This window comes from Rattus norvegicus, chromosome 10, assembly GCF_036323735.1.
Source record: "Rattus norvegicus strain BN/NHsdMcwi chromosome 10, GRCr8, whole genome shotgun sequence".
Taxonomy (NCBI): Eukaryota; Metazoa; Chordata; class Mammalia; order Rodentia; family Muridae; genus Rattus; species Rattus norvegicus.
In genome coordinates this window covers 46479169-46506993 of record NC_086028.1, presented here as the reverse complement: position 1 = coordinate 46506993, position 27825 = coordinate 46479169, and the positions used below count along the sequence as shown (strand labels likewise).

Sequence of the window (27825 nt, the reverse complement as noted above, 5' to 3'; positions counted from 1 at the left end):
TACTCTCTCCCTCTACCCTACCCCCCATCACTCCCTGTTCCCACTCCCACTTGTCCCCAGTCCACTCATGATAACCATTTCCCTTTCCTAGGGAGATCCATCCTTCCCTACTTGACTCTCTGGGTCTGTAGATCTGTAGGATGATTATCCTTTATTTAACAGCCAATGTCCACATTTGAGAGAGTACATACCATGCTTGTTTTTCTGGGTATAGATTATCTCGCTCAGGATGAACTGCCTGGATGGCCAAGAACCAGAAGATGGACAACCCAGAGACCCAGGATAGAATCAAATACAAGTGGCAAAAAAAAAAAAAATCAATGAAATGATTCCTAATGATGTTCTGCTATACTCATAGATCGGTACCTAGCCCAACCGTCCTCAGAGAGAACGTCATCCAGCAACTGATGGGAGTAGATGCAGAGACCTCAGTCAAACACTAGATGAAGCCAGGGGAACTGTGAAGAAAAGGGGGTAGGGGATGAAGGAGCCAGAGGGGTCAAAAGCACCATAAGAACAAGGCCCACAATCAACAAAGCAGGACTCATAGGGGCTCACAGAGACTGAAGCAACGATCATGGTCCCTGTGTGGGTCCATGCTAGGTCCTCTGCGTGTGTGTTATGGTTGTGTAGCTTGCTGTTCTTGTGGGACTCCTAATAGTGTGTGTGTGTGTGTGTGTGTGTGTGTGTGTGTGTAGTGGGGGGGGGGGATGTCTCTGACTCTTTTGCCAGCCCTTGCGGCTCTTTTCCTCCTAGTCCAAGCTTGCTATGAAGGTTCGTGCCTTGTCTTATTTTTATCTTGTTATGCTGTGTTCAGTTGACATCCCCTGGAAGCTTCTTTTTTCTTTTTAAAGAAGAAAAGGAGGAAGAGATCTGAGGGAGAGGGGAGGTGGGGGTGGACTGGGAGGAGTGAAGAAGGGCAAATTGCAGTTAGGCTATAATTTATGAGAGAAGGATAAAAAAAAGTAAGAGGCTCTGGAGAGATGGCTCAGCGGTTAAGAGCACTGGCTGCTCTTCCAGAGGACCTGGGTTCAATTCCCAGCCCCAACATGGCAGCTCACAGCTGTCTGTATCTCCAGTTCAAGGAGATATGATGCCCTCACACCAGTGCACATAAAATAGAATTAAATAAAAATGATCAAAAAGAAAATACCATACAGGCGTGCCTTTAGCCTGATTTTACTTGAGGGTCCCTCCTCCCAGATGGCTGTAGCTTGTGTTAAGTTGACATAGAGCTATCCAGCGCTCTTGGGCTCCTGAGAAGGAACATACAAAGTATTCTCTGACCCCAAATGCCATTTCAATTTTGGTTCTGTATACAGAGAAAAAAACAAAACAAAAACAAACAAACAAATCCAAAGCCGACTTGTGTAGGGATTCCATCATTTGTTTCTAAAGGAATCTGTCCTTTTTTATGTTCCTAATAGCAGTACATAAAATTTCTGCTTCTCCATATCTGTGGGTCTCTGCTATTGTTCTGCCATCTTTGCTGTGGGGGAGGGGTGCTGCCGGTAGCCAGCCTGTTGAGATGCTGCTGATGCCTAACTGTGGGTGTTTGTTAACACACTTGGGTTTGGAGACAAGTTCTCACATGGCCAGTTTAGCTCCTTCCCTCTCAAGCTGTGGTCTTCCCTGATGCCCCGTATCCTGCTGGGGAACAGGCACCCTTGTCTCCGGTCCTGTGTGAGAGGCAGTGGCTGGTACACAGTGCACACACTTACTTTCTCGTCTGTTCTCCAGGGTGGACAAGGGAGTGCTTCCAGGAGTGGAGCTCCTACACCCGCCTGGCCATCCCCAGCATGTTCATGGTGTGCATCGAGTGGTGGACCTTCGAGATTGGGACCTTCCTTGCAGGTCTGTCTATACCAGGGGAGCCTGTAGCCAGCCTGGGCAGCTGCAGCCCAGAGGCTTCCAGAAATGGAAGCTCTGCTTGTGTTCTCTGGTGCTCTGTGGGTTACTCGTAGGGCCTTGCAATACAGGCATAAACCCGCAGCCAGCCGTCAGCACGTGCGGCAGCATGGCTCTCACTCTGCTGTGTCCTCCTGTGTTTTGTGAACATGGAAAGGGAGGCTCATGGGATGGGAAGGCCCAGCTCTCCTGACTCTGACCACCCTGTGTGGTTGCTGGCTTTGCCAGGCCGCCAGCTGAGTTTGGCTGTGTGTTGGCTGTAACCGTGTTTCTGCCAGACCTGTAATGATTTTGGTCCTGTTTCTGGTAATGTTTGATTTTGGTCCTGTTCCTGGTAATGTTTATAGTTCAGACTGCATCAGTGATCTTCTGCAGACACTGATTGCTTCCGTTGTCCCCAAAGCTGTCCTGCTCCCCTTTGTACCGTTTGACTCCCGAGACCCCTGCCACCCAGGAATCTCACCTTACCTGACTTTGATCCTCAGGATCAAAGGTGTCTTCCTGGGTGGAGCAGGAGTTTGTAAAGTAAGCACTTCACTTGTAGTGCCCGAGAGTCTTGGCAACTTGCGAGAAGAGGTGTCCAGGGTTTTTGCATCTGGGCTATTCTTGTCTTCTCGTAAATGAAAATATGGGCTAGAAGCTGGGGACATAATACAGTTGTGCACACACACAGAGAGAGAGAGAGAGAGAGAGAGAGAGAGAGACAGACAGACAGATAGACAGACAGACAGACACGTGCCTATGTAGAAATATATATGTGTTCTATATAGTTTCATAAAGAAAATGGTTCCTCCAGTCTACTGTCTGACTTGTGTTGTCTGAGTTGCTGTTTCAGGCCTTGTTAATGTGACAGAACTGGGAGCCCAGGCCGTCATCTATGAGCTAGCTTCTGTTGCCTACATGGTAAGAGCATGAAGACACTTTGTACCTTCTTTGTATAAAGCCTGTGGACCACATTTAACAGAGGTGGGGAGGGGGAGGGGACCTGGGTCCTGACCGCATTGTCTCCCATCGTGTGGCACGGGCTCTTCACCTAATTCTCTGTGTACGCAACTGAGAGGAAACCGTAGCTCCGATTGCCAGTGAAGACTGAACGAGGCCCTGTGTGTCAATAGCAGGAAGCATGGAGAATTCAGTTAACCAGTGTGGAGTTCCTGCTGGGACTTGGTTTTGAGTGTGAGGGGTCAACTCCTCTTCTTTGGCCTGTGGCCTGGTCAGGAGATGGAGAAGAAGAGAGAGCATCTCAGAATCTCATCTGTGTGTGACAAGGCAGTAAAAAGCATACAGGGACCAGACATGGTGGCACGTGCCTTTAATCCCAGCACTTGGGAGACAGAGGCAGGCAGATCTCTGTGAGTTTGAGGCCAGCCTGGTCTACAAATCAAATCAGGACAGCCAGGGCACAGACACAGAGAAACGCTGTCTCAAAACATAAAACAAAACAAAACAAAAAACAAAACAAGAAAAAGCACACAACACGGTCTGGGATGCATCAAACCTTTTAAATGGGGTGGCTGGGAGTATTTTTCTGTTTCCTAGTTTAAGCTGACTGAATTGGATAAGGGCAGCTAGCCTGGGAAGCCCAGGCTTGGCAGGCCGCTGTGGAACCTGGACAGGGGCTCTGTGCTGGGATACTACTTGGTGCTGCTACAGGGGTTGCTAAGAGGGTGGAGGGAGGGTGGCGCAGCAGGCAGGCCCATTTGTTCTCAGGAGAAAGGTGTGTGGGCCTGGGGATGCAGGAGGAGGCTGTGGAGTCAGACAGGTGAGGAACTAGGAGGTGGCCAAGGACTAGAGAAGAGAATGGGCAGGGTGTGTGTGGGGGGAGGGGGAGGCAGAGTGTGCCTGCAGAATGCAAAATGAGAAAAGAGCAGCACAGACCTGGCCCGAATGTCTGTCAGATGGTGCCTGTTAGCTTCTGGTGCTTTTAGACTGTTCCCATCTCACACTTGGCACAAGGTACTCTGGTCGCCTGTTTCATAAAGATCACAGAGTCTATCCGGGCAAAAGGATTATGAGCCATTTTGGACACCCCTCCCCTTTTTAATCATAAAAATGAGGGTAGGAGTATAGTTCAGTTGATAGAACCTTTATGACACCTGTCAGCGTCAGAGTGTGGGCTACATGAGTTCTTGCCTCAATAAATAAATAAATATAAAAAAGAAAAGGAAGTTGTTGCTCATCTTGGAATACTGAAGAAGACTGTCTAAGAGCAGACCCTGTATGTAGAAGGCAGGACTAGTCGGACTCTCAGCCACAAGCCTGGAGGAAACCAGGACAGAGGGAACAAGACCAAGAGAAGCATGAAGAGGGAGACAAGAGTGACGACTGGGACAGTGGAGGTGGCAAGGCTGCTGGCTGTGGCCCTGGGTCACGAGACACCTCTGCAATGAGGGACCTGGATCAGAGGACTGACTGTTGGAAGGGGAGGAGGAGAGGCAGCTGAGGAGATACGCTGCCTGAGGTTCAGTTGTAACGGTGGGGACGGGCACGACACATAAAAAACCAGGCATGTGGCATGCACTTGTAATCCCCAAGGCAGGGAGGTGGGGACAAGAAGATCCCTGAGTCCCCTGACCAACCAATCTAGCTTCAATGATGAGCCCCAGGTCCAGTAAGAGACCCCTAAGGCAAGGTGGGCAGCTCTCGGGACAAGCAAAGATGAGCGTCTGAGGTTGACCTCTGGCTTCCCCCTGTGTGTGTGCACACAATACAAGCCCCTCCCCCAACGAAATAATCAATATTGTCTTTCTGCTCACCATCTGCCAATTGCTGCTTTTAGTTTCTGAGAATGTCTCTTCTCTTTTCACCCTTTCTTCATGCTGTTACAGCATCTTTAGCTATCTCTGAGGACACTGAACTAAACCTTCAAACGTCCTTCCCTGTCCCCTGAGCCATCTGCTTTATTTCTGCTGAGGTCGGGTCTTTTCTGACCATCACCCTTTCTGGAGGGTGTATGCTTCAGCCTTCTAGAACTATGGTGATGTATGGAATGGTCCATGTGTACTTACGGATGAACCAATACATTGATCTGTAAGACAAAGCAACCTGGGTGAGGGGACACCGGGCTGCAGCAATCTCAACACTGGAGAGGCTGAGGCAGAAGATTGTGAGTTGAGACTAGCCTGGGTTACTCGGCGAGACTTTGTGTTGGAAGGAAGGAAGGAGGGAGGGAGGGAGGGAGGGAGGGAGGGAGGGAGGGAGGGAGGGAGGGAGGGGAAGGGAAGGAGGAAGGAAGGAAGAAGGAAGGACGTTCCTGTTATATTGTGTCTGGATTCTCTCCTGGGATGGCCCCTGGAGAGCCCAGTGCGAAGATTCCAGCCCTATGAGTGAGTGACTGCAGCATGGCCTCCTCACTGCAGTCCAGCCCGCCCTCCAATCCAACAAAGGAAGGGCTGGTTTCAGGGCGGCAGGGAGCCCATTTGCGCTCCCTTCTCTGCTAGCCTGTGTGCAGTGGGAGGGAGACCCACCTCTGCCTGGGCAGCATCTCTCCATGCTGTGCCTCCTGCCTCAGTGCTGCTTGAGGCAGTCACAGGCATGCTGCTGAGGAGGGGGAGGGGGAAGAGGGGGAGGGGGAAGATGGGGAGGGGGAGAGGAGGGGGAGGAGAAAAGGGAGAAAGTAGGGGAGGAGGAGGGAGAGGAGGGGGAGGGGGAAGATGGGGAGGGGGAGGAGAAAAGGGAGAAAGTAGGGGAGGAGGAGGGAGAGGAGGGGGAGGGGAAAGATGGGGAGGGGGAGGAGAAAAGGGAGAAAGTAGGGGAAGGGGAGGGAGAGGAGGGGAGGGGGAAGGACATGGTCCGGCCTTCTGTGTGTCTGCTGGTGGAGTGTGGTGCTGGCACCAGCTGTCCTATCCATCCAGTGCCAGGCACTGTTGCTCAGTTATTTAGGCACACAGTTATGAGGTGTGCTGGTGCACACTTTATTTTTATTTAGGAGGAAGAGGGAGCCACACGAGTTGGTCACTCATCTGCATTTTCAAATATCCAATGTGTATTTGTAAACATTTCCTTCCATTTTGCCTGAAGCTTTCTTATTTTTTGAATTTTAGCTATGACAGCATGTATTCCTTGCATGTGACTGTTCACTTGTGGCCCTTCTCATATTCCTCATTTGTCTCCGGCTGAAAGATGATTGTGTAGACTTTGGGCATACAAGTCCCACATATTCCTATGTAGCTGGACATGTTTAAAATTGTGTTTGTATGTGTGTGTGCAGGTGCATATGCATGAAGGCCAGGGCAGGATGTCATATATGCTACTCTATTATTCTCATCTTGAGACAAAGCCTCTCACTAAGCCTGGAGCTAGGCTGGTGGCCAGCAAGCTGCAATGACCCTCCTGTCCCCTTCCCTGCCCCTGCTGTGCTGAGGTTACAGGCTTGTGTGGTCATGACTAGCTTTTGACATGGCTACTGGGGATTTGAACTCAGGTCCTCATGTTTGTGCAGCAAGCCCCCCTCACCTGCTAAGCTACCCCCAGACCCTGCTCTATTTTTAAGTTCTTGATCTTAAAAACATACATAATTTTATCAACTCAAGCTACTCTTCAAAATATAGGAAACTAGACAGCTGGCGGGAGATGGTGCTTCTGGTAGAGCTGAGAAGTGAAAGCTGGCATGTGAATTATCAAAGCAGAGGTGGCCCAAACAGGAGCTGTCTGCAGCCAGGGCTACCAGCAGAGCTCACTGGCCACACTGGGTTGTGGGATGATAACTTAGATGATACTGACAGTTGGCTGACGATCTGTTTAAGAAACCCAGAAACATAGCTTGGGGTTTTCCTAATCAACAATTAGGATCAAATCTTGGAACTTGAAGAGAGCACTCCAGTTAGCCAGATGTCTAGTTCCCACTCCTGTTGCTATGATGGAAGACCCCATCAAAAGCAACCCACGGGAGAAAGGATTCATTTTGGCTACAGTTTCAGGTCACAGTCCACCATGGCAAGGAAACAGCAAACAGAAGCTTGAGGCAGCTGGTCACACTACAGTGGAGAAGTCTAACATGATGAATGCATGTACTTAACTCCTCTCCTTCCCTCCTGCCCTCCCTTCCTTCATTATTTATTTTGAGACAGGTCTTACATTGCTTGGGCTGGCTTGGAACTTTCCAGGTAGACTAGGCTGGTTTCCAACTCTGAGAGATCTGCCTCCCAAGTGCTGGGATGAAAGGTGTGGGCCACCATAGCACTCTCCTTTTTATACAGTCTAGGAACCCAGTCTAAGGAATGCTGCCGCCCACAGTGGGCACATCTTTTCACATCAATCTAAGCAACATAACCCCCCAGGCATGCTGAGAGGCAGGTCTCCCCGGTGGTTCTGGATCTCATTGAGTTGACAGTTCTATTCCATCTGTCCCACTGTCAGTGAAATTATGGAATTTGATTTTGCCCACGTTCATGAGTCCTGCAATAAAAGTTCTAAGTGCTTTTTACGAAGTTTGTGCAATTTTTTAGAAATTATTTATCCATTGTATATTAACTTAAATCTGACCTTGTAGAATGTATTTTACTCAGTTGTGATGGTGTTTATCTGTGCCTCACCGATAATGGAAGTCCTACTGCCCAGCCAAATATAACTCTGCCCTGCCTTGCCTGGATTGAGGCTTAGTGGAGGGAGGGGGTGCACCATACCTCTTTACCAGTGAAGAAATCTGGTTCCAAGACAGCTGAGCCATCTGTTTCTAGACACACAGCTCCGAGGCAGTAAGAACCCTCTCTAGAACCTAGATTGCGACGTCTGTCTGAAATCCCATGTAGTTGGGCCCTACTGCATTAACATGCAGGTTTCCTTTCCTTTCCTTTTTCTAACTGTGACCAATCCCCAGGTGCCCTTTGGCTTTGGTGTGGCTGCCAGTGTCCGAGTGGGCAATGCTCTGGGGGCAGGGAATGCTGACCAGGCCCGGTGTTCCTGTACCACTGTTCTCCTGTGTACTGGTGAGCACTATCCCTGATGTCCTTACTGACTTCAGTGTAATGTCTGAGGCTGTGCTTCCACAACACAATATCTGACATGGGTGAGCTTGTTCAGAACAAAGTTTATTGCTCACAGCTTTTAGGGCTGGAAAGCCCAAGATCAAGGTACCACCAGGCCTGGTTGCCTGGTGAAATATGCTCTCACTTTCTAAGATCTGCTCCGTGTTAACTTGTCCTAAAGGGAGGAACAGGGTGACCTCATGTGGTGAGAGAGCCGGAAGTGGAAAAAGGGGGCCAGGCGCTTTTAGAAAACACCTGTCCCACACACAGGGCCTTCACAATCCAGTCACCTTGCTTCTGTGTTGGGAATGAAATTTCACCCTGAGTATTAGAGAGACAAAAACATTCTTAATGTAATCTCATGTTCCCAAGGGTCCAGCTCCGGATGACAGAATCCATTAAAGGAATAGAGGACAGCAGATCTTGGTTAGCTTCTTCATAGACAGTAAAAAAGAGTGAATATTTGCACTGTAACTCTGATTTTGAGACAGGGTTTCACCATGTTGCCCAGGCTGGTTTTGAATGCTCAGGTCACAAGGTTAATTAATCCTCTGTGCCAAATTCCCACATATCTTGGACAGCAGGTGCCTGTCCCTGAGCCCAGCTGCATGCTTACGTTTCTTGACTAACTGACACAAATCTCCCCTGAGGAATGGCATGTTCTGGAGAACCGTTGCTTCTGTGACTCCTTTTGTATTTCCCAGGTGTCTGTGCGCTCCTGGTGGGAATTCTGCTTGCAGCCTTGAAGGACGTGGTCGCCTACGTCTTCACCAATGACAAGTAGGTAGCTCTGATGTTTTTTTCTCTGCATGCTTCTGCCTGAGAGGGGGCATTGCCCTCCACACGAAAGCTTGTCACACAGCCAGGAGGAGAGGTAGGCACAGAGGAGAGACAAGTTCGAATGGTACAAACCCATGCAAATTCACCCCACTCCTCCAGTACCCACACCACTCTTCAGGGCTGAGTGGAGTTTTGCTCTGAGAAACAGAAGATAGCACTTGGGTGATGCTCACCCGAGACAGGCAGGTTGTGGGCCAGGGCAGTCTGTGACAGGCAACTCTTCATTTGAGGCCATGTTTGCAAAAACCACAGACACAACCTTCACTTTTATTGTATTTTCCGTAACAATAATTACATCATTATTTAAGTATAAGAAATTGTCTGTTGAATAGCATGGACCATGTCAGACCTAGTGACCCAGACCTGCCTATAATTGTTATTCAGGCAGTAGGGACAGGAAGATAAATTCAAGGCAAGTTTGGACAACTAAGTGAGACTCCGTCTCAAAATAAATACCTTTATACTTTTTTTTTTAAAGAAGAAAATAGTGTCAGAAACTCTATTAATAAAATTTGAATTAGTATGATTTTATCACATACTTAATTTGCAAAAAATGTAATGTATGCTAGGCTTGTGATTTTAAAAAATTATATAGTGGTGTTTATGTGGGAGTATGTATATGTGTGTGTATCTATATATGTATGTGTATGTGTATGTGTGTTTGTGTTTGTGGGTATATGTATGTATATGTATGTACATGTGTATATATGTGTATATGTATGTATATGTATATGTGTATACATATGTGTATGTGTATGTATGTGTGTATATGTATGTATGTGTGTATGTATGTGTGTATATGTGTGCATATGTGTGTATGTGTGTATATATGTGCATGTATATGCATGTATGTGTGTATATGTGTATATGTGCGCATATGTGTATGTATGTATGTATATGTGTGCGTGTATATGTGTGTATGTGTATATGCATGTGTGTATATGTGTGCATGTATACGTGTATATATGTGTGTATATTTATTGGACCCAAATGTATCTAAGTCATTGACTACTGTCCTTTTCCTCTAACAGGGACATAATTTCCCTCGTGAGTCAAGTGATGCCCATTTTTGCTCCCTTTCATCTCTTTGATGCACTTGCAGTAAGTATGAGGTGGTCTTCACTCTGGTATGTGTGGAAAATTCTCTACCTTGTTTATCTGAAAATCACACACCCATGATTTAATGTTTGGAGTGAAGGTGTAGGGTCCTCCTGGTTCTCCCCCTCCTCTCTACACTGAATGCCTTCGGTGATTTAGTGACCCAGTGGCTAGTGGCTGCTGTATACTTCCAGGCAAGCCAATAATGATGAGCTAACGCTGACCACCAGAAGGTCTCTCCCTGGGTTCATCTTCTGCAGACCTGTGGGTGTTTTAAGACCCTTTGGCTGCACTCCAAGACCATCCTTGGATGCTTATTCTTAGTATGAACAATTATTCTCTGTGGCCTGACTTCCAGGTCATTGTCATTTGACTTCTCTTCCTGTGGGCTTTCCTCCACGTTCTCCACATCACTGTGAAGACAAAGTGGTGAGCATGGCAGTGGTTGAGCGTGGTGGTAGAGACGCCCACCTCTGTGGATCGTCTCCAGCTACTCCTGCACTTTCCTGCTTTCCTGCTGAGGTGCCATTACTGAAGCCTTTAACTTTTCAGACAATATGTGACTTTGTAAAAATAGCTGTAAGCAGTTGAGACAGTCAGAAATTTAAATGATGTCACCTGTCCTAGTTGCTGGAAATCTCTGTTGCTGTAACAGAATCTACAACCAAAAGCAACTTGGGGAGGAAAGGGTTTATTTGACTTACATTTCCTAAATCACAGTCCATTTATGGCAGCCAAGACAGGAGCTTAAGGCAGAAACCTGGAGGTAGGAACTGAAACCACCTGCCTGGGGTTGACGCCGCCCACAGTGGACTGGTCCCTCCCCATTAGTCACTGATCACAAAAATATCCCCACAGACATGCCCACAGGCCAACGTCATAGAGTCACTTCCCTGGTTGAGGTTCTCTCTTCCTAGGTGTCTCTAGATGGTGTCAAGTTCGCAGCATCAAGCCCATGGCCTGACAGTTCTTTAACAAAAAGCTGCTGTGTGCCTTTTCTCGGTAGTTTTTTGAAACAGGGTGTTTTCCTTCATTTCATCTGTGATGTCTGCTTTGGGGATAGCTTGGTCTAGGGGGCAGCAACACTGTACTCTGAACTCATGTGATGAGCAGGTGTCTGACTGCAGTGCCACTCTCGGTTTCCTCCCTGCAGGGCACCTGTGGCGGGGTCCTGAGAGGTACAGGAAAACAAAAGATAGGTGCTGTCCTGAACGCCATTGGTTACTACGGGTTTGGTTTTCCCATCGGTGTGTCACTGATGTTTGCTGCTAAACTTGGGATAATAGGTATGTGTTTGATGCCTTAGCGGTTCACGCCCTGTCTCACCATTACAGGAAAGTAAATCACTGAGATGTAAAGCATACAACTGGAGAGTTGTTCTGTGGAAAGGCATGCATGAGCACAAATGTTCTGTGTTCCTGCATGAGGCCTGCAGCTGCAGCTGCAAGGAGCCATGGGTGGGGTGGGGGGTGGGGGTGGCTGTGCAATTGCTGTTTTTCATGACTTTATGGGGGTCCCAGTGTTTCTCCACTAAAGGGCACAATGGGTTTGGGGCCGCAGTGTGTATATGGCTTAAGTCATGTTTAAGAAATGTCTGTGGAAGGCTGGTGAGATGGCTTAGTGGGAAAAAGTACCTGCCATTAATTTGTCGCCTCCATCAGTCCTTGGAATCCACTGTCAAAGGAGAGAACCAACTCCTAAAAGTTGTCTTCTGACCTCATAGCATGTGTATCCACACTCTTACACAGGTGTCATACACCCATATAGTTACACACACACACACACACACACACACACACGTACACAATCATACACATACCATACATACATAATCACACACACATAAACACCTGCACACTCACACATGCACAATCATATATACATACTCATATACACACATAATCCTACATGCACAATCATACATGTACATAGTTGTATACATGATGTGTATACATAATCATAAACATACAACCACAAAGACACAATTATATATATACACACAGTCACATGCACAATCATATATAATCATACACACAAATAATAAATTAAAATTCTAAAAAATTGACTGTGGAATCTGTTTCATTGAATCTTTTTTAAGAAAAGTGTCCGAGGATCTGACAAATGCTTTTTGGGTATAATTTTTAACCATAGATCAAATATGAAGGTGGGGGACATTGTCTTCCTTGTAATCATCCTGATTATGATATACGAATTGAACTGCTAGATTCTTACACTACTGTTTTATGTGAATCTTGCCAGTCACTGCAGGTTTATTGTATGTGTGTTTTTGTTGGGGGTGCGCACTGGAGCTGTTGGCCTTGCACGACAGGGGAATGCTCTACCACGGATGCATCCGCTCAGCCCTTGTCAGAGATAATATTAATGTTATTTGCATATATTGCTTACTTCATGAAATTGGTTCATTTTTTTGTATGCCCCAATGCAAGCTAAGTAAGGCAAGAATTACTTATTTTTGTAGAATTCTTCTATGAAGCTGTTTTAACCTAGGATTTCAAAGACGTTTATGCTTCTCAGGGGATCTCAGTTTCTGCTTGGACTTTTATTTTGTCTACATGAATACATTTCATCATTCTTAGAAATGTTTCATTGAGGTTCAAAATCTGTAGAGTTGTGCAAAATAATTTAAAAGTTGTGTATGTGTTATATATATATATATAAACATTCATATTCATATTTATTCGTATATATATTCGTGTTTTCATTTGCTATATAATTCTTTTAGTAACACTAATTTTATTTCATATTTAAAAATAGTGCAGTTGGATCTGGGGATGCCTACCATGTGTGATAGCCTGGGCTATGCCCCTCAGAACTGTTTTTAAAAGTCTAATTAGAGAAGTTCAGGACTTTAATGATACATATGGAAAAACGCTCCTCCCATTCTGTCTGTCCAACCAGCACATTTTTATCACGTAGCAAGTGTTATCCCCCTCTTTGCAAAGCATGAAATCACAGCTGGCAGCAGAGATACAGTGTGCCACCTCTGCACTGTGTCTCTGGGAGTGGGCATCTGAATGGCTCCCGATTACCAAACACTGGGTGAGGATCACCCAACACGCATGCACCACTAGTGCGTTCCTGAACCTTGCTTTAGGATCAGTTTCCTAGCGACAGAATCATGACATTCAAGGGTGCACGCTGTCATGCTGTCCACATCGCATCTGTAAGGATCACTCTAGCTTCTGCTTAATGTTTTTGCAGGAGCGAACGTGAGAGTCAGTCCCAGCAAGCTGCTGACAAACAAACTGGGAGACTTAGTCCCTACTTACAGCACATCCCAACTCTGCACAGCGTGCTCTGTGGTGACGGCTATAACTCCATCTCTAGAGTGATTTTGCACCCTCTTCTGTCTTCCCAGGGCGTTGCACTTACATTCAGGCAAACCACTGATACACAATAGAACAATCTTTAATAGTTTCGTCTTATATCTATTCTTTCACGGGGCTCTCTTAGAGTCTCAATATTTTTTTAAGGTTTATTTACATAATATGTGTGTACCTGAGAGTATGTGTGTGCAGTGCCTGTGGATGCCAAAAGAGGGCATTGAATCTCTTGGAACTGGAGTTAAAGACAGTTGTGAACCACCACGTGGGTACTGGGAACCAAACCTGGGTCTTCTGCAAGAGCAGGAAGTGCTTTTAATCCCAAGCCATCTCTGTATTCCCCAAGTTTCCGTATTTTTCATGTAACAGAACAATGTCTTCCAAGCAAGCTACTTCCTCTTCCTCCCTCCGCCCTTCTTCCCCTTCCTTTCCTTCCTTTTTTAAAAAAAAAAAAAATTGACACTTTTCACTCTGTATCCCAGACTGGCTTGGAACTCACTATGCATCCTGGGATAGCCTTGAGCCTTTATTCTGCGTCAGCCTCCCGAATGCTAGGATTGTAGGTATGGGCCAAGCAAGCTTTTGAAAATACCAGGTCTCACACCTATCCATGTGTACAGCAGTCTGAAACCCTTTCGTGGGTCCCCATTACCATGGATAAATAGTCCTGTTTCCTCCTGTGGCTTATATGTCCCCCACTGCCTTTTCCTACCTTGTCATTTCCTTCTTGGCCTCTCCGTGGGGCTCCCACACTGGCATTTTCCTGCAGCAGGCTTCCCTGCCCCCGTCTGCACTGCTGGCCTGGGCCTTCCCTAGGCGAGCTCCTCACCCTCCATTCTTACCTCAGAAGACACCGATCACTCATTCAGAGTCCACAGCAGGCTTCCACCAACAACCAGAGAGTGCCTGCCACATTCCCACCACTCTCTACACTTCCTGTTTGGTTCCTTGCTTGCCATCTTGTCCCTTCAGTGTCTCTAATAGATCAGTGGCGGACTTCAGTCTTCTCTGCTCCATGTTTATCCAAAATTTTTGAGACGTTAATTTAACTGAAATTGAGCTATTGAGAAAGAATATTACTGATCACAGGAAGAGAAGTGATTGCCAGTGCTCATTTTGTATTCACAGGCCTCTGGGCTGGGCTGATAGTCTGTGTCTTCTTCCAAGCCCTCTCCTATCTAATCTACATCCTGAGGACAAACTGGAACAGAGTCGCAGAGCAGGTAACAGGCTCGTGTCACTGTGAAAGGTGTCGAGACTTGATTCATGGTTGATAAGGCATCTCTCAGGATGGAATGATAGATGGAGTCCCATGAGTTTTGAGATAGTGCAGAGGGTGTCAGGAGACAGGAAGATGGTTCCTCTCAATTAGAGTTGGCTGGTGTCCCCTGACCACAGGACTCAGCTTAAAACAAAGGAAACAGGTATTAGCTTCAAAATATTTTTGTGTTTCTGTAAAATAGTTTCTTGTTTATGCTGATTAGCTCTTTTTTAAGGCTTCAATTAAATATTTATTTGGTTCTGTTCTTACAAAGAAGTATGTGTTCTGTGGGATACTTGGGCCGGGGTGGTGACCCACATGAGTAAGTGGGCAGAGACTGAGTGCTTATCTCATTGTGGTGAGGCCTAATGGAAGACTGGTGGTGGCCAAGAGGAAGGATTCTTTTTTTTTTTTTTTTTCGGAGATGGGGACCGAACCCAGGGCCTTGTGCTTCCTAGGCAAGCGCTCTACCACTGAGCTAAATCCCCAACCCCAAGAGGAAGGATTCTTAAGGAGACAGGCGGTGAGCTCAGGCATTCAGGCCATCACCCTTTCTTTTTCTGATCCCCTTGGCTTTGCCTAATGGTGACGGATGGTGTGTTGACTTGTTGAGAGAAGAGAATATATGGAATATGAACTAGGGGGCTGGAGAGATGGCTCAGTGGTTAAGAGAACTGACTGCTCTTCCAGAGAATTCCTGTTTGGTTCCCAGAACCCACGTGGTAGCTCACAACTGCCTGTAATACCAGTTCCAAGAAATCCAATGTCATTTTCTGGCCTTCGCAGGTACTGCTTGCACATGGCCCTCAGACATGCTTGCCGGCCAAACACCTGTGCACATAGACAAGTCTTGGGGGGTGAGGGAGAAGGATAGTGACTTGGTCAGTAAACTAGTTTTAGACGGTGATATCATTTACCCTTAGGCCTTAGTCCTTCCATTTGTGTTCGGAGACACTGAGGGCGTAAGTGTGAACGTGTTAAACCCTCAGGTTTTCCATGAATGCTGCCAGCAGAGCACTGGGACAAGAGCAGCCATTTTCTGGGGTTGTCATCTCTTGGCATGTGACATCTTGGAAGGCTGTTTCTGACACTATAGACTTTCAGCACTAGCCTTAGGTTGAAGTTTAAACAAAAAGTTACACCTTGGTTTGCCTTCCACTTCGTCTACTCACGTAGCCTTGTTTTTAGGCACAGGTTCGAGCTGGGCTAAAAAGCAACAAGGAGATGATTCCCACCCCAGCAGGTAATGGACCCCTCTCTCTTCACAGTTCTCTCTCTGCTTTATAACGTCCGAAACTCAGTTTGTCCAGAGAGGTTGAGTTTACGAGCTCCTGCTCTTGTGACAATAAAATTTTTTTCCCAGCCATAATTAGCCAGATGGCAACTCTGAACTCTCCTGTTAAATGTGTTTTTATATAAATGGTTTTATGTAAAAAAATGCTGATGACTGAGGGTCATTTTTTAATAGCACAGTGACAAAGCGAATGTCCCACTGCTCTCTTCAAACAGATCTGCCCATCTTGGAGAGAGAAGTTATCGACGGAGTGATTTTGCCTGATATCATCAGACCAGAGAGCCAGACTGGCCAGCTGGTGGTGGAAGAAAACAGCCAGTGCGTGGTGCCCACCGTCGGGGAGGTCTTGACCGGGAGGCAGCTGGTTGTCTACCGTGGGACGGCTCTGATTGTTTCTATTGCTGTCCTCATAGCAGGGATTGTTGTGCGAGTTATCAATGACCGTGGCTGAGACAGGACTGTCCCCAGTCTACAGACTGGTGATATCTGTGTGCCGTGTCCTGAGCACGGGCGTGAGCTTGTCACTTTCCCAACTGCAGGTAGAAAGGCTGCCAGTAAGACTGTCCTTGGTTACGACGTGATGCCGCCCGCCCCGATGTACTGCAGCTCACAGTACATGTGCCTAGTGTGTGCAAGGCTCTTGTTTTATGTTCAGCACTGGGGGGGTGGGGGAGAATGAAAAGATGAACAAATAAATGACTATCCAGATTTGGGGGGTTGGGGTTGGCACTGGGAGGGAAGCCGAGGACCTCAGCACATGCTAGGAAACTAACACCGAGCACCCCCGGCCCCCAGAAGCTCTGCTTGTAAGAATGCTTTTCTCCGTTGACTTTATCATGATTTCCAAAGATGCCAGTTTGGTTTTCCCTACTGTGAATGTGCTTTACCTACCCCATCCCCATCCCCCGCGCATCCTCTGCTGCCTCGTTCTCGTGATGAGTAACTATCAGGTACCTATTCCAGTTCGGTCTGGGAATTGTGCCACAGAAGCATTTATAAAATAAAGACCTAAGACCTAAAATGCGTGCTGAGAATATTTGGGAACAGAACATTATCATGAAAGGTAACTTTTAGGTTTTTACCTTTAAGCAAAATTGCATGGAAATTTTCTTATTGCCCCCTTCTTACTCATGGTCCGGTGCCCATGACCTTGAGGAGAAGGGAGGACTGCAAAGTGGCAACAAAGTAATTTTATAATTAGAGATTACCATACCATGAGGACGGTATTAAAACGGCAACAGCATCAGGAAGGTTGAGGACCACAGCTTTAAGTGTTTTCTGGGAATTACAAACAAGGCTGTTTGATTTACTGTGAGGACATCTGGCTTTTCTGCACCCTTAGGATCCTGTCAGATGCCCTTCAGGGACCACCTGGCAGTCTCACGAAGGTGCCCTAGCAACTCTTAGAAGACAATAGCTTCAAAACCCAGCATTTGTGAGGCAGAGGTCAGCCAGGAATAAGTTGAGAGACCCTGTGTCTCAGAAAAAATGGAAGCAATCCCCACTAGGATGGTAACGTTTGCACCTGATAGTTTCCTCCTGCTAGATGTCCTGGCCAGAGACACTTACAGGAAGGGTTTTGCATTCTTTAAGATGGTGAGTCCTCCCTCACAGCTGACTTACAGCCATTTTCAGCATGTGAGTAGTTCTTTAAGGTCAGCTCCTTGAACAACTAGACAGGGTTAGTGCCAGAGTGAGGCAGGAAGGGCCCTTCCCTCAGGGAAGCCCAGAAAGAAAGCAAGTCTTAGGAGTGAGTGAGGTCACACTAGGGCACACTCCTGGTACTCGGGGAGGTCTGTCACCCTAAAGGAAGCCTTCAGTGTTGTAACTTTGAAAAACCCACAAAGGGTCTCACATTGTCCTCTATGACTGACACCTCCAATGTATTGAAAGAAAGATGGAAAGAAAGAAAGGAAGAAAGAAAGAAAGAAAGAAAGAAAGAAAGAAAGAAAGAAAGCAAGCCAGACCAAGTTTGAGCCTCAGTTTCTTAAAAAGGAAAAAAATATTTTATAACAAAATCCAACCTTTCTACATATTTCTGACCCCAGAACACTGACTGCCTAATGGTACACTTAGCTATAATGGCTCCTGTAATTAGACTTCTCTCATAATTTAGGAAAGGATTCTGAGATTCATGTGCCAGACAGTCTTGCTGTCCTTCCTCCACATAAGCTCCTGCTCAGCCTCCAGCTTTTCCGATACCAGCCATGTCATCATTCAGTAACTCCACCCCCATTTCCTCTCCGACCTCCCCTCTCCTGTAAGGGGACAGTCGTCTTCATGCAGCCATCTCAGGGACAACCTCTCCATCCTGCTGAGTTCACGGAGCCAACTCTTTTGCTTCTCCCAGTGTTTCTTTTTTTTTTTTTTTTTTTTTGAAATTTGAAGTCTTTATTGAACCAATTGCATGTTAGGTTACAAAGGTATTTCACTTTTCCAAAATGCTGTTTCTCTTTGTAGACCAATCTGGCCACAAAAGGCTACCTGGCTAAGTATTAGCCAGAAACTTCTAAATCCCAGTGTGATCTTCTTGTGGCATTTTTCCAACAAATAATGCAGACCAAATCACAAGATGGCCACCTCACTGGTCACATGGTCCTTAGGTTAATGAGCAGAGGCTGACAGGCTGTCTCCTCACTCTTCCAAGAACCGCCCAAGTGCACACTGCAGAAGGAAAGTTTGTTGTGAATACCACAGGACAGAAGGACAGGCAGCTCATAACTCCAGTGGAAAAACATATAGGAGAGCTGAGTGGCAACAGCAGGCACTGTGATAACCTGGGCTGTCAAAGTCTCTCCGTTACTCTGGCATGCAGTTGGAGATCCCATGGCTATGAGCAGCCACAGCCCTTGGAAACATGCTTTCTCCCAGTGTTTCTTGCTTGTCTATTAACCAGTAAATAACAAACAAATGTAAAGAAGTTGCCTGTTACCTAAACTTAGGTACTCAAATCATAAGGTCTGCTGTGCCTTAATTAACTACATGCGGCTGCCCCACTTCCTTTGTTCCCTCTCATTTTGAGTTATGGGCCAAATGTCCAGGATGAGGCTCAAAAACCAAGGCTCTCAGTCAAAGACCTTGAAACCGGGTGTCCCAGACAAGACCCTGGAACCAATGCTTACTCCCTTGCTCAACCCCTTGTGTCAAAATACAATCAGACAATGCTACAGCCTACCCCGCTCCCCTCACTCTGTGGCCTCATCCTTGAAACATGCTGTGCAGTTTCTCTTCAGGGTCACAGTTCAGCTCTCATGTCCGTTCCATGGCCCCGATTGATCAGTAGCGGCCTGAGTACAATACAATATCACTTGCCTAATACTTGTGCTGTTGTCCACGACTGGTCAGTTTTAGCTGCCTGACTCAAAGATCTTGCTTTGCTGGACTCTTGTGACTATTTGGGTTGTTTTGGATTTTCAGACCCAACTCTCCTTCCTCCCCTTCTCTCATCTCCAGCTACAGAGCTCTGTCTAACCACTCACCTCCCTAGATGACCTCTCCTCACCCCTCCCTCGTATAGGGAGCTCAGAGAGCGTTTGCAAGCAATCCCTTCCCCTTCATGAGGTGGCTAATCAAGACCTTAGCACCATCCTTCCCCCTATGTCTCTCCCATCCTAAATGGAACCCAAATGGATCATTTAAGAGTTCTTTTGTCTACCTGTCTTAGGGTTTCATTGCTGAGAACAGACACCGTAACCACGGCAACTCTTATAAAGGATAACATTTAATTGGAGCTGGCTTACAGCTTCAGAGGTTCAGTCCATTATCATCACGGCAGGAAGCAAAGCAGCATCCAGGCAGACATGGCATGGGAGGAGCTGAGAGTTCTGTAGCTTGTTCTAAAAGCCAACAGGAGAAGACGGTCTCATGGCCAGCTAGGAGGAGGGTCTCAAAGCCCATCTGACAGGGACATACTTCCTACAAGGGCACACCTACTCCAACAAGGCCACACCTCCTTACAGCGCCACTTCCTGGGCCAAGCATATTTAAACCACCACACTATCCAAGAGAATTCCAAAGGGTTCATTGTGGCTTTTGGCCTAAGATGGCAAGACATGTGTTATTCTTGACCACCTGTTGCATTCATCAGGAAAAGCTCCATATCTGTTCTTCCAGGTCTTACACACCTGGGCGAATGAGATTCAACCTCGTGATGCAAACACAGCCTAGTCAGGTCCCGTTGCTGTGTCTCTGTAGAATCCCTTGGTTATATCAGTCCACCCATGTAGGGAATGAAGGAGGAAGGACTCATTGGGCCATGCCTGACTATTCAAGGAAATGAAAAAGGTCATTATTAAACATATTAACTACAATAATTACATAAAATAATGCAGGGGATCTCCATACACCTTATCTGCTTCCAATGTAGGCTAGCAAAAACCACATAAGTAGTTAATCTAAACCTTGAGAGTTCAGAGGGCCAGGTTATCCCAACTATATATTTTCTATGCTTAGTCTTTCTAGATATTACACACAAGCTTCAAACACTAGACCAGGGACCCAGATTGCCTTCCTTATTTTATTAGACACAGTTTTTAAGATCCTTAAATAACTTAGAGAGGACCCTGAGGGCCCAAAGTGCCAAAATGGAGGAACAAAGGAATTCACAATAATGATTGCCCTGGCAATATATATCCACTGATACAGTAGTGGCACAGATATTATGGGAATAACCAATCACTAATTTTTTTATTGGATTAAAGTCCCACTCCACAACATGGAACTCATACCTGACACTGTCAATGAGGCCAAAAATCTGTGGCTAGATGGGTCACAGACCAGAGGGAGAAAACCTGCTCCAATTATTCTGTTAAATGGACATAGTTAATAAAAAAAACCCTAACGACTTATTAACTATGCCTATAGATTAATACACCACTCAACCCTCATCAGAAAAGCTTCTTGTAGTGTATGGCAGTTAACACAGAGACTCAAAGCTGCTCAACATGCAAATCATGAGACCCCAGATTGCCATTCCCTAAATGGAATATTTATGTTATACCCTTCTACTCAGGGTTCGGGAATCTATACAATAGAGGAGGCAGAAAGATTGTAAGAGCCAGAGGTGGATGACTTCAAGCAAACATTGTTTCCCAGTCCCACAGGACAGATGCACATATGCACTCTCAGTGGTTGTCACAACACGCACAAGCTCAAGCCAGACAAAAGCCCAGGTTGGAGAAGGAGATGGGCACAAAGTTCCATCCCTGACTGAGGGGCTACTGGCCTTTGACTGCTTCTAGGAGAGGGGAAGTCAGCTTTGTATGGGGCACACTCCAGGGCAGGCCTCATACCAGGAGTAGTTGGCCAACATAGGCTGGACTTGATGGGGTGGAGGGTGAGGGATTGGGGTGTGAGAACATGAGTAGGGTGTGTAGGGAGCATCTGTAAGGAGTGGGAAGTGGGGGTGAGTATGATTGAAATACATTGTATGAAATTCTCGAAGAATCAATAAAACCATTATGATTATGGTTAATTAATTAATTAAAGAGGCAGGCACAATTAATAGATGAAGGGGAAAAAGTGTCATGTTCCTGCATCTCAGGGAAGCCTAGAGTTTCCTCTAGTGATCACTAGGGCTTGTCCAAGGGACCCACCCCAGCCTCTGCTTCAAGGACTCTGATCTGCTGTGGTCAGTTAGGACATTTCAGCCAGGAGCATCCAAGACCACCTGACCAAAAGCCTCCTCCAGGGTTATGCCCATTGGGAGCAAAAATGAGCTCCCACACCATCTTGTGAGGGCAGGGCAGCCTTTATCCAAGGACCTCAGTCTCCAACTGAAAATGAACAGATGTTCCTGACTTTGTTCCTGGGCTCTGGGGATCCCAGTGATGACTTTGAGGGGAGATGGGATTTCTGAGGCTGCACAAGCTCCTGAGTCTCAAGACTGAGTGATGCTCTTGTGATTCCAGAGGCTCTTGTGGCATCCATGACACTAAGTGTCCTGTTCTGTGATGGCTGTCTGGGGCCTACTAGGCCCTTATAATCTTCACTACCAGGCCTTACATCGACCAAGAAGCTTCTCTTCAAATGGGAGGTATCCATTTCCAGGAGATCCACTGACAACCACACCTGTCACTCCAGTTTCCCTTGAAGGTCCTAATATCCTTTTAAGACTGAGGCATGGGAACACAGCCTCATGGCAAACCTCTAGTCACTGGGCTGTTGGAACCATTCCTTGTAACGCTCCATCCAAAGCCCCCGTCTGGACAGCAAAGAGGTCTGATGGATCCCACAGAGTTTCTAGACCTTAAATGAGGTATCCAAGTCCCCAGCGCCTCTGGTTCACAGTGTTAGATTAAGGATGTCTCTTTCGTGCTCCCATGCACCTAGAATCAGTTTCAGTTCCCCCCTCCACAGAATACTGAACCCCAACACCCAACTTACACAGCAGCTTTTCTGGATTTTCTTGAAATAGTCCCCATGTACTTGAGAGGCACTAGCCAAAGACTTGTCCCCACTTAAACCACCTCCTAGGTGTGGGGCAATGGCCCTTGCCACCAGACAGAAGAACTGGTAAGGTTGTAGCAAAGTTCAGAACCCTGATGAAACTCACAGTTGAGGACGGCAGGAGTTCCCTAGCTCCTGACCAGATTCCTGTTCTGGAGCACATGACCATGACACTCCACTAAGAGGACCATAACCAGTCACAGAGCATAGAGCCTAGAATTCTTCATGCTAATGAGGCATATAGGGGCTCCAAAGTGTTTAGCCCCCTAGGCACCAAGCATCTGTTCCTAGGTATCCCTTCCTGCAAAAGGTATTTAATCTCTGATCTCTGGTTCACCCTGAGTAAGTCGTATGCCCCCTCCCCCACCATGAATTTGAACAAGCACGAACTGTCTCCATCAAGAACCACCATGGCGGGGAGGCCTTCATCATACAAAGCCATGCCAAAGTCTCCCACTGAAGGCTTCTCCACACTCCAGGCACACCCTGAGATAAACCAGATTCCCCCTTTCTCATCTTCCCTCCCCCCACCAGGCTCATCTCAGGCTCCGGGCCCCTGCCCACCCCCTTATCAGCTCTTCGTGGTTCCCAGAGGTAGCTGGGTGCCCAGGAGTCTCAGAACCTCAGCCTCTGCCCCAGTCCCCGCTGTTTCTCACCTAGAGAAATATGGGCTGAGGCCCCTACCCTAGGCTTCATTTCATCTCCTGAGTGGCTTGTCAGTGGTGTCCCAGAGCCCGGTACCCCAGAGGCAAGAAAGTAATGCAGCCCAGCATTTCTGCATTTTGCCTCCATAAGCAGGGTCTCTGCAACGTTTCTGCACCCCAGAGGCCGAGCAAGACGCAGAAGCACACCTGGGAGTGGTTTCATATAGCTGGCCTAGTCATCTAGAACCAAGAAAAAAAATTCACTTCAGATCAAACACAACTTCTAAGGTTTGCTTCATGTGGTTAGGTACCTTCAAAGGTCCAAATCTCTCAATGAAACGTCCAGATAAGTTAATAAGAGACGAAAGGAGCATTTTCCATCATAGTAAGGACAAAACTATAGGAATCCTAGTCTTAAAACTATTAAAGACATGGCAAAGATGTGCAGAATTGAGATTCCCTCAACGGCTGTCAGTGTGACAAAAAGACTTACTTAAAATGTCATGAGACTTTTTTGTTTCCAACTTGGTGGCATGATTCTCAAGGGTGACCTCTGAAGATGTCAATACCAAAAGGCTGGACACACCTCTGAGGGGTCAGAGGAATATCTATTAGATGGGATCTCTGGAATCTCAAAGGGGCCCTAGGTCTCCTAAACCAGACACTTACCTTGGCCTCATTGTTAACTCTTCCTAAACTTGCAGATTTTCTCTGTATATGAATAATCAAAAGGGGAGACTTAACCCAAATTTTGGGGCCCTTTTAACACCGTGGAGCTTCTCTCTCCAAGTTATTAGATTGAGTGGCTCTGAGCTAGCTCTTTTACATGAGGAGACTGTCAAATGCAGTTCTCGTGGCTGAAGAAGCATCTGTATTAACCCGGGGACTGAGTGTGATGGTTCTTTTCCTCAGTAGGTCCTTGACACTTAATTCAAAGGCTTTCCATTAGACTGCAGATACTGAAGTCAGAAAATAACACACGTGGGCTGGGGGCATGTCAGGTATGTATTTGCCACTGGAATGCCAGAGCACCTCATGTGCTCAGGGAAGGCAGAACTCGGTCCAAGATAGGGTGTACCAGCCTGTGTTTCCCTGGGGCGAGAAACATGGGGGATGGGGATGGAGGCTGGTTCTCAATCTCCTGTGTGCCCAGATGCTACTGGGAACCACTAGGAATTGAGAACAGTGGTCTGCAGGTCCACCCTTCCCTTATACACCAGGCAGGAAGGGGATGGCTGGGACCAGGAGGAATCTGGTTTGGTTCCGAGTGAGTGCCAAGAGTACAGAGGGGCTGGAAGAGAGAAGGCCTTCTCCAGGAGATTTAGGAGTGACTCTGTATGACGAAGGCCTCCTCCGTTGGTAATCCTTGATGAAGATGGTCCTTCCATGTCCAAATCATTTTATTTGTGGTGGATGTGGATGCATAGGTCTTACTCAGGGTGAAGCAGGGATTAATTACCTTTTGCAAGAAGGGATGCCCAGGAAGGGAAAGTCATTTGGCTGAACACTTGGGGCCTATATAGACACCTCATTAGCATGGAGAACTCTAGGATTTTATGCTCCATGATTGGTTGTCATAGTCTTCTCAATGGGCTGTCATGATTACATGTTTTAGGACAAGTAGACCCTGGCTGGGAGCCGGTTCTGATGCCTGTCATTCTCAATTGTGAGAATCCCCTGGGGTTTTCGAACCTTCTTCAATCTTACCAGGTCTTGTCTGGTGGCACTGGTCCACTTGTCCCACAGAGGCATAGCTCACAGTGCCTGCTTAGAATGCATGAAGTCCTGGGCTCATTCCCGGCACTGTGTGTAGAGTGGCATGTCCTTGCCTGGCACTCAGGAGTTGCAGGCAAGAGGATCAGAAGTTCAGCCTCATTGCTGGCTTCATAGTTCAATGCAGGGTCTGGGACACATGAAACCCTGTCTCAAAAGAAAAAAACATGCTAGACACTTCTCTAAAACAACCGAGTGTGGTGTGTGTGTGTGTGTGTGTGTGTGTGTGTGTGTGTATACATGTGTGTTCCACAGGTTAAAGGATAACCCACAGGAGTCAGTTCTCTCCCTCCACTACAGGAGTTTCAGCAATAGAACTTAGATGCCAACACTAACTGACTTGTACATCACCTTGACTTTGCTCTTATGAATGCCAGAGACTAGCATAAAACCAGGATTTTACTGGAGATCCTAACCCGAGGCCACTCTACAGCACTCCTGCATAGAGACAATTGGCTTTCCCTGCGGTGGCAGAGTTACAGGACTCTCCACACTCCCAGCCTGAGGCCAAAGTGTGCACAGATGGAGGCAGTGTCATTGTCATTTGGTAGGACGTGGGCTTTCAGGATAGTTGACAGTAAGCCTTATGGAGTCTTAGAGTCCAGGATCCATGTGAGTAATTTCATATCAGCCTGAAAACCTAAACTGGGGTGCTCCCGCTGAGCTGGAAATGATACAACATCCAAACAGGTCCTGTCCATCAACCCACTCGACACTTACCCCTGATGTCATCTAGAGGAAAGGGGCGTTGAGATTTGGTCTGTTGCTGTGTACCATAATGCCAATTACTGGCCTCCAAGATCTACCCCCAACCCCACACAACTAGGAGACCTCAGGGGCAAGGAAATCCTCATATTCACCAAGTGATGCTATATAGCTTTGCTCCTTAATTTAAATCTATCGGTTAAATAAAGATGCTGACAGCCTGTAGTTAGGCAGAAGAGAGGTGAGCAGGGTCTTTGTGGCCAGGTTTGGGGTCTGAGACACAGACCATGAGGAGAAGGGGAGAGAAGAAAAACGAAGAAGCCGCCATGGGGTAGATGGATCGTGAGAACATGGCCATGAGGGCTGGCCAATCAGAGTAGGCGTGGCCCAGGTGAAACTTGGCAAATTATAACTCAGGGTTATTGACAGGGAATTAGACAAAATAGCACAGAAGGTTGATATCTGCCCAGCTCTAGTGCTGTTAAGGCTTGTTATAGATTATAAAGGTTTTGTGTCTTTTATTTGAGGACTTAATGATCATAGGTGGATAGAAATCCCCCAATTAATTTTAACCACAATGAAGGTGCCTCTTCACTGCTTATAACATGATTTTTATTAAGCATGACCCCAATTTTGGCCCTACCGGAAGCTGTCTTCCCACTCCGTGGCCATGATGTATCACAATGCCCACTGACAAGACTGTGCTTACATTTCTCTGGCACCAAGCCCATCACCTGCACAGCAGCCATCTTGGCTTCCACTCAATGCAGCCTGTAGACTTTTCCACCCTTGCCCTGAAAGATCCCACGCAGAGAGACCCTTACTCAAGTCTTGGGAAATCGCGGACCCCAAACACAGAGAGACCATTTTGGATGTAATAAACAAAGGCGAGGTTTATTACGGAGACCTATTACAGAGATCTCCGGGCCGACACGTATCCTGCGCAGGAGACAGAGAGAGGCTGGGAAAAAGAGTATTTAAAGGCAGAGGCTGTGAGCACCAGGGGATGGGGGATGTCAAAGGGGAAGGCACCACAAGTTACAAGATTGTTTTATGGCTCCAAGAGATAAGGGGACGCCAGAAGGTTTTATGGCCCCCTGGTTCCTGGAACAGAGCTACTAAATCAGGAGAAGGGTTGGGTCTTTAGGTCCTCATTATTTTTAAAAGTTTGTCAAAATTGATGGAGCATTTGTATTTGAAACACCTCTGGTTAGGCTTGGGCTGCCCGGTTTCTTGGAGTGCTCTCTGTAGGACACAATGGCTGAAAAGCACAAGTAGGGGCTTATCAGGGTCTGGAGGACATCTGGTTAAAGTATGACTCTGAGTGAGCTGGGGGGATGTCTTTGGATGGTTTATGGGTCAGTCCTCCATAGCCTGAGCTGGTTCCTGCATTCCTTTTCTTTATCTTTATGGCCTGCTATTCCTGGCGGCAGGGCTTAGCCCTGAGTTTGTGGCTTTTGGGGCTAACTCTTTTAATTTTATATTTCTAAACCTAGAATTCGTATAATTCTCCTTTTAGCCCCAGTTTCTGAATAACAATCGGAAAGCTTGTTATTTATTTTTGAGTGCCTATGCCTTAAGCGAGGCTTGTTCCCTGACTAGCTCATAACTCAGTCAACTCATTTATACTATTCTTCAGTTTATAGTTTATACTATTATTAGAGGGCTGGTTACCTCTCCTCACTCTCCTATGTCTGACTTCCTTTGAGGCCAGGTGCCAAGTCTCCCACACTTGACTCTTTACCAGAATTCCTCTCTCGCTCTGCCAGACGTCCCACCTTCTACTCCTACCTCGGCTTTGACAGGTGATGCTTCCGCACAAAGATTCTCTCTACAAACCTAAATTCCCAAGGTTTCCACGCTCCCTCATCTTAGCATACCCCTCAGGAAACCCAGCAGGTTCTGAAAAGGATCCACGGCTCCCTGAAGGATGGTTGAGATCCTGGAAAATAAGATGCTGCTTTCCTCATCCTCCCAAAGGAAGGAAGTTCTAAGCACCAGGCCACAGCTTTGGAAGCCACGCCCACCACCCGCTATTTGAGCCTCCACAGCCATCAGCTCTTCTGACTCACTTCTGGAGCCAATCCAGAAGGCATCCTCAACAACTTCCTCTTTACAGCCTGTCCAAAGGTGGACAACTATGCTGGGGGAAGATCGGCAAATAGATTTCGCCTCACATTCCTGGATGGATGGGACTGAGACAACCAGCAGTAGGGAACTGAGCAGAAGGCAGGGGGTAGGGGATAGGGAGTTGGGGAGATTGGAGGAAGGTGGGGGCGGAGATTAACAGGGTTTCTTGGGGGGAGCGGAGCTCTCCAGGGTGGCCTGGGATTGGAGGGATTCTGATGATTGGTTTAAAGCTCAGGGATTGGTGAGATTCCAGGCTCTAGGAGTGGTGCTTTGTTTTTGTTTTTGTTTTTGTTTTTTTGTTTTTCCTTGGTCCTGGTCTCAGGTTTGGGGTGAAGTCAGGATGTTTTTCCTTTGCTCTTTTACCCTACAAACTCTCCTTTCACTCTCCAGTTCAGCACAAGAACCTACTGAGCTA

General features: G+C 46.9%; 1 protein-coding gene and 1 non-coding gene across 4 annotated transcripts in view; one reads left to right on the top strand and one right to left on the bottom strand.

The window, feature by feature from the left end:
* Positions 1–16732, top strand: part of Slc47a2 (solute carrier family 47 member 2) — a 42693-nt gene extending 25961 nt beyond the window's left edge. The window contains exons 7-15 of one of the 3 annotated variants that reach the window (XM_039086568.2): positions 1741–1854; positions 2744–2811; positions 7727–7835; positions 8579–8654; positions 9746–9815; positions 10966–11098; positions 14285–14379; positions 15606–15660; positions 15927–16732. In XM_039086568.2, coding sequence (XP_038942496.1) covers positions 1741–1854; positions 2744–2811; positions 7727–7835; positions 8579–8654; positions 9746–9815; positions 10966–11098; positions 14285–14379; positions 15606–15660; positions 15927–16162 — 956 coding nt within the window. In that variant the 3' untranslated portion in view covers positions 16163–16732. The remainder of the gene's footprint in view (positions 1–1740; positions 1855–2743; positions 2812–7726; positions 7836–8578; positions 8655–9745; positions 9816–10965; positions 11099–14284; positions 14380–15605; positions 15661–15926) is intronic. The other 2 variants (NM_001191920.1, XM_039086569.2) reach the window with 2 other exon arrangements.
* Positions 16733–18445: 1713 nt separating this feature from the next.
* On the bottom strand, positions 18446–18574 carry LOC120095413 (small nucleolar RNA SNORA44). The gene has a single exon (XR_005490887.1). It is a non-coding gene; the product is annotated as a small nucleolar RNA SNORA44 (small nucleolar RNA).
* Positions 18575–27825: the final 9251 nt, after the last annotated feature.